A 12,179-nucleotide genomic window follows, 5' to 3' on the forward strand; every position below is an offset into this window, starting at 1 on the left:
TGTGACAATTTTAATCAACCGAAAACGTTCATCAATGGTTTTAATTATTTAACCAAATTTTTGGAAGTGTTCCCGTAGACGTAACGTGTAATTGTTCCCCAATAATTGTTAAATACATAAATTAATAATTTAGCATTTATGTTGACAGTTTAAAAAAAAGTCTTTAATACTTATAATGATAAAAATAAAAATAATGATAACGACAGTGACTGTAGTAATAATACGTTAAAATGAAATATAAACATTTGAATCAAAGTGAATTCGATGTGTACTGTAACTTGAAAAAAATCGTTTATCTGAAGTGACAAGATAGTGTGGTAAATTAAAAAAAAAAAACAAGTGAATACTGTGGAAAATAATTACAAATTTAAAATAACCTGTGGATTTATATACAAGTGGCATGCGACTGATTAAAATAGCAGTGATCAGAATATTTTGAGAAAAAATCTGAGTTCGTTGAGTGGCGGAATTTTGGGTTTGGGTAACCTGGGATATGTTGTGTTTGTGATAATTCAGGTACGCCATTCCGACCACTACAATGTGTAGGGTTGTGTGGCGACTTTTGACCCGAAGTATGTCCCACGGACTACAACTCCAGTTCTTCCTGCTTCTATTGCAATTTCTACAGGTGAGAGAGTTTGAACTCATGTTCGCCCGATACTTTAGGTTTATGTATTCTGGAATAAATACGCGGATGCGCGGCCCACGAGGGCGGCGGAAAGCGACGATCTTAAAAAGGGAATGTGCGATCATATAAAATTTTGAAAATTTATATTATCAACTGATACTTAAGTTGGTAAATGTGACGCATGAGATTTTACAACTTTATTTTTATATCAAACCAAACCTAACCTAATCTAACCTACCCCAACCTAATATTACCTCATATAATCTTAATTTGTGACAATGGTGTATCAAAATGTATGAAAATTTCAAATCTTCAATTAACGATTTGTGGATCGAAAAGCCGATGCGCCGACATATTTATTATAATTGTCTACATGGAATAAACTGTTTTCGTAAACAAAATATAAAAGCTCATGGCTACCTCTGCGGCACAATTACCAAGTTTTGTACTATTGCATTTAACTCGTTTTATAATTAGTTTTTTGAAACTTACTTTTTTCTAAGCAGTAACTATAATCTATGACAGTTTTTTTTATTTACCATAGGTTAATGTGCACAGTGCTTTAAGGTATCGAATGTCAAAACCTGTATCGATAAGAGCGATTAGTTAGCGTTAGTTCAAAACGTAAATCAATTATGATTTATATACAATTTCGTGAAATAAAAATATTTATAGGAAATTGTGTAAATATTGTTTTATATCAAACGTTTTTGCCACAGTATAACCTGAAGATAGGGTATTATTTACTTAATTGAGTACCTATTTCAGATATTTTGAATTGGAATCGCTAGGTATATAAAATTGTTTATAAACGTTGACATAATGTAGTGGCTTGCTTTGACGTAAATAAACATAATCTTAGTTCCGCTAAAAACATTTTTGGCAATTGTGCCGCAGAGGTGGACACGAGCTTTTATAATTTTTTTTTTACGAAAACAGTTTATTCCATGTAGACAATTATAATAAATACCTTTTTCTGTCGGCGCATCTGCTTTTCGATCCAATAATCGTTAATTGAAAATTTGAAATTTCCATACATTTTGATACACCATTATCACAAACTAAGATTATATGAGGTAGTTTTATGTTCGGGTAGGTTAGATTAGGTTAGGTTAGGTTTGGTTTGGTTTGGTCTAAAAAGAAAGTTGTAAAATCTCATGTCCACCTCTGCAGCACATTTACCACATTTTTTTATAATGAAATCTAAATACATTCATAATAATATTATGATTAATAATTTAAAAAAACACGTTCAGTGTGTAGACAATTCGTTAATCTACATTTAATTTATAATAATAATCATAAAAAATAGTACCTATTTAGGTATGATAAAGAGCAGATCGACGGTTTGTACAAAGTTTATTTTATGACAATTTGTTATTGGATATTATTTATCTTGGGGTTAAAGAAATAATATATACCTAATTTGTTTAAATAACTAGTTGTTTAGAAATATCTATTATCTATGATTTAATCTATCACTTTTTTTAAACATCAATACCGAATTTTAGAATATTTTGGCAATAATCTTCGATAGACTTTTCATCGGAAATTTTACTTAGCTTTAATTTAGAAGATCATACCTATATTTATAATTCTAAACATCTGTATATTTAGTAAATCTCTAAAATTGTTTGTTTACTACTGGATAATGCTATTCATAACAAAACTGTCTGATAGGCTTATCTTATGCATCGCGGAAAGGACATAACATGAGTATATTGAAATAACGCAACTAAAAAGAAGATTATTAAAAAAACATGGATTAGACATTTTATAGATAAAATATTAGAAAAATAATGGTGATACTATACCATGGAGTATTGTTATACATACTTAATGTAGCATTCATACAAGAATCTACAAATTGTATTCTTGGTAGAGTGGCTACATTTAGTCCTGACATAAAAAAATAAATCTTTTAAGCATTTTAACAAATAATCGTTCTGATAAAATTGATGGTTCCCTGTTTCCAAAATTTGCTGTACGATCTCTAGTATTTAGCAGAATTATTATTTTCTTCATATTGTATAGTCATTGTATAAATATACATATTTATTATTTGGTAAATCCAGGAATTAAACACATATTATTATTATAAATGTGTGTCGACGTATCTATTAGTCACGTAAACTATTCTTCCGAATGGCTTACTGTGTGTGAAACATCCTTAATGAGTTATTGTTAAATGTTTCAATCTAAAACCTTTTTTTTAAATGCAAGAAAAATATTTGTTTTACAATGTTTGTTTATCTATATTTTACATATATATATATATATATAGATATAAGTTCTACCTAACCAGTAGACAAATTGACATTGATAACGGATTATCAGAATATTGCTCATAATGCAATTTCCTGTTTATAAATAAATAATTTATAATATTATAAATTATTAAGTGTAGTAGGTTTCAGATAAATAAATTCCATTTTATGTAGGTATGCATTTCAACAGAGTTAAAGACCTCACAGTGTGGGGTGACTCTAGAGTCTAGTGTAATATTTGATTCGATATTTTGATATCTACCACCTGAGATAGATGGTGATTACAGCACTTGAAATGGACAATTTTATGAACCGGAGCGCTTGATAATTTTACGAAAATATTAACATTGTTATCTAATTTTTAATAAAAAAAATTAGTGTGTTAGATTTTTTTTATTATAATGACATATATCGCTCAGACTGTTAGAGTAATATTTTCAAAAGACGGAGCAATAATTTTGAGGATTTTATGAACCGGAACGGCGCTCCGGTGCGTTCCGGTCCATTTCGAGCCCTGATGGTGAATTAATCATGGTTGAAAAACGCATAAATATCTAGAAACTATGATATAACTAAAACCTCAGTATGAAGAACTTCAGATACCTATAAAGAAAAAAAATTCCATCTCATCCGAAGAACAATGAATAATAGGATTATGTATGTGGTTAAAACTTATTCATGCATATTATAATAATTAAAGATTATTTTCGAAAAAATGGATTGATAGCAGAAAAACTTTTCTATGAAATTAAACTTATATGTTTCATCTATTCATCATTTTTTTAATCGTTTAATATTTTAATCCATTTATGAAAAATTCACTGACCTTGTGCCGTTTATTTTCCAAATAATAATAGTACGCATTCTGCGTTTCAAAACCTATCTTATTATATTATAATGGATTATCGGCATTACCAGAAAACCCCTCGTCCGCATTAGTCCGTTGTATCGAGGTTTTATTGTATTGAATATTGATATACTCGTGGTTACTACTTCACTATTTTTACTATTCAACAGAGAAAAATCTAAAATACATAAATATACAGAATTTTTTTCTGGTAACACAAAAATACGGTCCATAAAAATATATTTATGATACCTAATATTTACTAAGTATATATAATTACTATCTAGTATCAGTAGCTAAGACTGGAGGTAAAACTGTTAAGATCCGACAGTAATGGTGCACACTAAACTTTGTCAGTCAAACGAATTTGTTTTCATTGAACTAAAATTACAATGCGTAGATAGTGTTTGTTAGTTTTTAAGATTCAATTAAATCCTGCTTAATCGAAGCGATAGTAGACAATAGTCAAAAAATATTCGTTTCTCTATCAAATATACGAAATTATGCCATTAAACAATACATAATTTGTATATTTTACAAATAAACGAATATTTTTTATCGATTATGACTGAAAGAGTGTGCAGTATTTTTGTCGGATTGCCCATAGCATATTCAAACTATTACGGTTTGGTTCAGGCAGGGTCCAATTGAATTTTAAAAACTACCCAGCACCAACTGCAAAATGTATTCTTAGTTCAATGAAAACGAATATGACATGACTGACAAAGTTTAGTGTGCACTATTTATGTCGAATCTTAATAGCCTACACGAGACTAATTTAAATGGGTACAATATTATTTCATACGTTTGTAATGATTTTTAATTTACAATAGGTATTTAGACTTTCGTACACCATCTGTTATAATTATAGCAAATTCATGTAAATGATGTCGAATTATAAATGAAATCGAAATAACATTTATTATATTATTTGGTACAGTTCGGTTATGAGGAATACAGCGGAAAACACATTTTGAAAATACCCGATATACTGGATTATTTGTTAGTTTGGGTTAGTTTAGGTTAGGTTAGGTTGGGTTTGGTTAGGTTAACCTAACAAATAATCCAGTATATAGGCTATTTTCAAAATGTGTTTGCCGCTGTATTCCTCATAACCGAACTGTACCTATTATTTAATGTCAAAATGCATTGTTATTAAGATTTTAGTCTATTCATACAATTATCTATGGATATTATGTCCCTTTCAGTGGATTATAATGTTACAATGAATGGCATTCCAAGAGTTAAGAGTAAGTTAATAGTCACTATCATCATTGTAAATTTAAAAAATGCAATTGACTTAATATGTTGCACCGATCAATAGCAACAAAAAAACCTCGCAGTAATTGAACATCATCTATCCGCTATCCTTTTCCTTTGTCTTCTCAATTCGCGGTACAGATCCCAGACCTTCGGCAAAACAAGACCAAAACACGGCAAGCCACAACACCGTTCTCACGGCAGTGAATAATTCTTATTTTAGTAGATACGTGTAATATATTTTTGGTGCGGCGATGGGTCGTCCGCGACAAACTATTTAGGCATTCGTTGTGGCCGGTGATATCACTTTTTTAATTGGACTGCGAGTCTGCCGCTCTCCAAAATTCAATCGAATGCGTTTGCTTTTTTCACACTGTCATTTTTTTACATTTCGCAAGGTTACTTCGGAATTTTTGGTGAACTCTCCTAGTGCACATGTATACATCTTTATTGTTTGTTCGAAATTCGAATTATACCTATAGTAATTTTTTTGTGTCATGTCACTTACCGAAAAGAATATTCTATGTTCAGTGGCGAAGAGTGGAGGTTGGCTGTTAAGATCCGACATAAATAGCGGGTCTAGGACGATTTGGCGCCTGTACAACTGGACGCCACGCAATTCAAAAATAAAAAGACGTTAGGCACTTATAGGTACTTTAAAAAATACTTAATATTATTATTTTATTTAAATTATTATATTATGATTTAATAGTTGGTACTAATTTAAATATGCACACGTAAATAATGATTTAGTCGTGCACATGTTGAAGTTCCAACGAAAAAAGAGTTTTTTTTATTTATATCCGCAAAAAAACATTATGTTAAGAGTGAAATGAATTAAAACTACTAAGTAGTAGATAGAAACTAATTAAAATTCCTCGTCTACGTTCTGTTTACGTGTCTACGATAGTGCGGCGTCCAGTTGCCCCATTCCCTAAATAGCGGACACCAAATTTTGTCAGTCATACGTATTTGTTTTAATTTAACTAATACTACAATGTGCAGAGTGTTGGTTAGTTTTTAAAATTCAATTAATACTTTGGACGCGGAAGACGCACATGGCGCGTAATGACCAGGCGGCCGATCGATGTAATTAACGTGCATTTTAAAGGGGGCAATTAAAATCTCATTATCTCTTCAGTAGCGAAAGCGTTAAACCATGTTAAAGCCAAACCATAATAATTTTGGTACACCATGAGAGATCTGACAAAAATAGTGGTACACTTTTTCAGTCATACTTGTTTGTTTTCGTTGAATTCTGAATACATATTATTACAGATGGTGTGGTTAAAATTCATTAAGTCGCGGATAAACCAAACCATAATAGATAAAAAATATTGTTCTATCTATAAAATATCCAAAATTATGTATGATTTAATGGCATAATTTTAGATATTTTATAGATATATGACTAGTTTTTGACAGTTATTTATTATGGCTATCATGGTTTACGCAGGGTTTCATTGAATTTTAAAAAACTTACCAACTCTGCCTGCTCATTGTAGTCTTAGTTAAATGAAAACAAATACGAGTACGTATGACTGACAAAGTTTAGTGTCCACTATATTTATGTCGGATCTTGACAGCCTACCTCCACCCATCTATAAATAATAAAATACTACAGGTGCTTTCAAAAATATAGTATCTTAATTTTTACGTCCATAAATATACACGAAGTGTCGTACAATTCGTGGAGGGAAAGCGACAATAATATTCGTGTTCGCGAAATGACAAGCCATGTTGTATCACTTTCAAATCGCTACAAAAAGGTTATAAATATATCCCTTGCTAAGTAACCAACATTATAAATTATTGTGCACTGTTCAAGTAAGATTTTTGTGGAATTAATACACAAATAAAATTTAAAGATACTTACATAAATATAAATATATAATAAACGACAAAAGTCTAAACAATATTTTGGTTATCCTGCTAGATTTGTCATTATGAAAGTAAAAGATGTGAACTTTTAGAATGTATTTATTTTTCCCATAAGTATTAAGTGAAAACACTTTTCCCTCATTTTTTCATTCAAACCACGAGATTTCCCACGACCTGGCATCACTCCCATTGCAGCCATGACGTGTTCCTAAATGACCGCTGTGGAGAGAATTAATTACTTGTCTCCTTACTATTAAGTAGTATGTCGTATTAATGGTGCAAGACATTTCGCATTCTCGGACTGACTCAACTATTATAGGGTGACATTCGTGAACACGCACTGTTACCGAGAATCGGGCAGATTCCGGGAATTACGAATATGTACCTAACTTATTCTAATTGGATCCAATTAAAATAGTTTTTGGCGACATATCGATGGATTTCTGGAAGATAATAATGTAAGTATTTAATTGATTCGTCGAAAAATTTAAACGAGGAAGTTCGTGTATGAAATTCTCCGCCCATTTAATCATGAATGAATCTAACACACACCCAATTGTTTTTATTAGTACAGTTATATACCTACTTATATAAATTTAGTATTTAAAAATTACAATGTAATGATAAACTAACGACGGTTCTTATATATACGACACATTATTTAAAATAATTTTAAATAGTAACAAACCTCCCTTGGTTCAGATTTATGTCTGTCATAAAAGGGGGTATTAGTAGGTATAACGGACTAAATAATGTTATAGTCCATTAATATATAAGGTAATATTATTTCACAGTTTATCGAAAAAGTTTTTTTCTGTAATATGAAAGACAATTAATGACATAATGAAAAATGAGCTATAGAAGTCCATGGTCCGGGTCCAAACATACATTGAAAATGTCCGTCGTAGGCACTATTATTACACACCATAACGCACTGAAAACTAGGGTATTATTAGCATGTAAGGAAAAATATCTATCACCTAATTAATACCTATCACAAAATTCAGATAGACAAAGGATGAATGCCATGGCAGAAAAATCTAAGGGCTTATTTTCATAATAGCAGAATTACGGAGTACAGGCAGCCATGCGCCAAGGTACTTACAGAGTAATATTTTTTCTTTGAATATGTATGTATCGAAATATCTATGACGTATTGTAAATACAAAGGTTCTTATAAATTATTTTATTATACATATTATGCAGTGATTCCCAACCGGGTTCAACGGAACCCTAGGTTTCCGCGGGAATTCGGAAAAAGCTCATCCAAAAAGTAGTTAGGTACACCTTGAAACCTTTTTGTAATGTGCTAAATGTAAGGGTTAATGTGAGCTCAATTTAAGCAATGTAGTGCCTATTTGGAAAGTTGAGCTCGTTTAGGTTTAGATATTGCATTATTGAACTACAGTGAATTCTATTTGGGAATAGAATATTTTAATACGTACGTATGTTCCTATTAATTATTGTATTACTTAGTTATTAGGCAGATAGTGCGTTGCTTATGGCAAGACCATGTGAGGAGGCATCAAATTAACTCATACAGCGCTGACGACATGGCTGCCATGTCTGAATTAGATATAATTAACATGCTATTTAAATGTGTAAAATAACTACTAAAATGTGTAAAAATACTACAACTTTTGATGATAGAATACGACATGGAGATACAAAATGTTCGCTAATTTGTAAATTATCATACTGGATGGTCATCCTAAAAGGGGTTCTGTGTGATCTAAAAAAGGTTCCGCTAAATAAAGAAGGTTGGGAATTACTGCAAAGGTAATGTCTCAAAAACTTTATTAGTGCAGTTAATCACTCTTATAATTATTATGGTGGGAAATTTTAAATTCAGAATTATTTTATTATTTGCCGGTAGTGCAAAGAAGGTAAGTATCAGGTTAGTTTTTTTAAACCTTGTTATATATTATTTATTTTGGGCATACCATTTTTCAAGATCAAAAAAAGTTGTCCAGTGAAATTGATTAATGTCGCGTTACTTTAATACAAGGTTACTATACTATATACTGATTTATGGAGATAATGTATCAATCAGTGTATTATGGTTTGCTACTTGACTTGTTATTTGAATATATTATAATATATTTTTTAATTAATTTTAATAATTGTTTTATATTTTAATATGGTGCGTTTGTTGCCCATTTACAACGGGTACAGTAGTAAAAGGGCAAATTTGGTATTTTTATTAAATTTATGTAACTGACTGATGTTACTGTAGTGTACATTCATATAGAGCAGGGGTGGTCGACCTGGTCTCTACCGCCTACTAGTTGGTGTTCCAGCTTTCATTGTGGGCGGTAGGGGTTTTTAAAACATTTTCATTATGTTTTAATAAAATTCCCCCTGACAATTTAAATTTAAAAGAAGATTTATTCTGCCAAACTTTGCGAAAGTCTGACATAAAGTATTTGGTATATAATTATTATTGTATGCTTTAACTTGCTGTAAATCTGCTGTATAACTTTTACAAAGTAAAGTTACTTCCTTAGTTTATAAATCACCATTACTGTGGAACCGGTGGGCGGTTAGAAAATTTTACTACTAACAGAGATACAAAAAAATGGGCGGTAGGTATAAAAAGGTTGACTAACCCTAGTGTAGAGGTTACAGATGTAGTGACCGGATAGTGATATATATACATGTCAAATAACGAACATTGTATGTCGTCGGATTCAGACTATGGTTCTGTTTGTGACGTTCACCCTTTTGTAACTACTTATCTCCAGAAAAGGGTTGCTAAAGGGTGAATTATTGCAAAGTCAGTTGTACAATCAGTAAGTACCTACATGTTATATTAAGATATTTCTCGTTTGTGCGGTTTATAAGAATTTCTGGTAGAGTGCATCTCGCTGATCTGTGGCGAAAAACAATTATGATTTACTTAAAAAATAAGCACATACACTGTTTTTAATAAATATTATCAGTAGGTATTCAAAAAAAACTGTTGAACCGACGTTTACCTAATCATCTATTTTTAAAAGTATCAGTTTATGTTAGTATTAACATATTTTTCTTAGGTAAATATTTTGTTTTATGACCGAACAAAAAATATATTGGACCTGAAAATACGTTTTTTTTTTAATGATTTATGATATATCCAATTTACTATGGCTGGTACGTAAGTCTATGACCTATGTGACCGATAATGGAGATCAGTGACGTCTCTGGTCAAAGTGCCGCCCTTAAACTGGCTTACGTCTGCTGTCTCCTTTTATTTTTAGTTTCAAATTGTCTGCAAATTCGTTAAGTTAGGTTAAGTACTAACCGGGTAAATTGACATACCTACATAACAATATTTTTGTGAATTACTTAGATTCTACGAAACTTACTCTCAAATAGTTATGGTTTTAGGTACGTGGAGGCACCCCTGTGAAAATGTTGCCTGTACAATAAACAGCCATTCTAATATATTATATATATTATATTACAATACGACAATAGTTGTGTCTTACAGGATCTTACATGCGTCGATTATTTTTTAAACTAAAATTTGACTCTATCTAACGAAGCGACAGCATCCAACTGCTTCATGAAAAACTGCTACTGCTCTCAAAACTTGTAATATTTATATCCGTTTCTTCATGCCCCGCCTTTTATAATGTGCTGCTTATATGCAACGTATGATCTGCCTACTCCCACAGGACGTCAGTGAGATCAAAATAAATAGTTTCATTTCAGTGTGATCTCTCACACATACACCAAATCGAACATAACCTAATCAAATCAAACCTAAACTAATGAAATCAAACCTAACCTGACTGACCAGATTTGAATTCATGGGTTTTATTAAATTAATTGAAAAATGGTTGGTGAGTAATTCTGATAAAAATTTGTCAATATAAATAAGTACCTCGACACTGCAAAACTTCATATATTATGTTCTGTATTGGGTAGAGACATGTAGTTTTTTTTAACTGTAATTTACGGAAATTAATAAAACATCGCACTTTTAATGGTGGCTTGTATCAGGGTCGCATAATAATAATAAAGCACCTTGTCGCGACGAGAGATATTAATGATATTTATCGCATCTCAAAATGTACGCACCGAGAATATAAAAACCAGTCGTTATGTGTCAGCGAGTTCATGCAAAACCTTTTATCGTTTAAATTTATTTTCCACCTGAATCTCCTTTATCCGTTGATACACACTTATGCTTCCCTGGTCAGGTGCATTTTATAACACGGTGTTATACAATATCATATTCAAGTCTTGCTAGTGCTTTCGCCATATTGGTTTTCAGAATGTTAAGGCTATACTTCAGCTGAGGCATGGTGTAAAAAGATCGTGATTAGGCAGGCGATGCGCGGATTGTGCAAATGACGCGAGCCGAACGAAATATAATTTGTCATAAAAAATCAACATACGTCCTCTTAATGTTATGTTTATTATTTCGTAATAATAATAGTATATTCATTGACATGTTTTCTTTTTCAAGGACATGCGGAACGTTTTTTAGTCATCTTTACACGATTTAAGAATATATTCCTCCGACGCCATCACAAAACAAATTGACGTGCTCACACCTCGACAGTCAGTCTCCGATTAGCGACGACTGCGAAATTTCGTTCCACCTACTGTTGAAAATTATTTGCCGTTCCACTTATGTAATATGCTCTTAAGGTATTTTGACAGACTTTATAAACAATGTGCCATTAAAATTTTGCTGAGGTTGTATTGAGGAACTCGGAAGCAGGCACGCACATAAAAACAAATGTTTTGGTAGTGGTCCATTCATTTATAATTGATTTTTTAAGGAGTTAGTTAGGGGTAGGTGTTAAACAAAATTTAGAAGGGTGGGCTGACTTCCGCATTTACCCCGTCTATAAGCTTCACATCGCATCAATAATTTTTCTGGCTGCATTCCCCATACCCAGATACTCCGAAATTTGAGTCTAGCGATAGACAGTGGTTATCGAATACACGCGACCATAATTATTAGGATTTTTGGTGTTCGTTTGTGTCATCCGCGCTGTCTTCTCTTTTGGCCATTGGATGCCACAGATGCTTGCACCATTTCATGGTATTCGACTAACACAGGCATTGCGTGTCATAGAATGCCGAGAGGAGAAAGCTGTTCGACAGCCAAATCATACGGGTCACGATTTTGTCGTGAGGCCTAGACAAGAAGAATAAGAGATAATACTCTATTCACCTAAATATTTCGATTTTTTTTGTTTCTGCAAGGGTTCCGGTCCCGAAACTCCCCCCTCCCTTGTGTGCGCAAATAAATGTGGGGAAGAATGGTATCAATATTATCTATATGGAATGATAAACT

At 31.9% G+C, this 12,179-nt stretch overlaps 1 protein-coding gene across 1 annotated transcript in view; it reads left to right on the forward strand.

Annotated features, from left to right (window-relative positions):
- Window positions 1-317: 317 nt before the first annotated feature.
- The window catches only part of Ser (protein serrate), a 477,847-nt gene continuing 465,985 nt past the window's right edge, over window positions 318-12,179 (forward strand). The window contains exon 1 of the mRNA XM_085948044.1: window positions 318-628. Within this exon, the coding sequence (XP_085804170.1) occupies window positions 539-628 (90 nt within the window). The 5' untranslated portion in view covers window positions 318-538. The remainder of the gene's footprint in view (window positions 629-12,179) is intronic.

This window comes from Rhyacophila brunnea, unplaced genomic scaffold (assembly GCF_057557595.1).
Source record: "Rhyacophila brunnea isolate RB1 unplaced genomic scaffold, BYU_Rbru_1.0 scaffold_20, whole genome shotgun sequence".
NCBI lineage: Eukaryota > Metazoa > Arthropoda > Insecta > Trichoptera > Rhyacophilidae > Rhyacophila > Rhyacophila brunnea.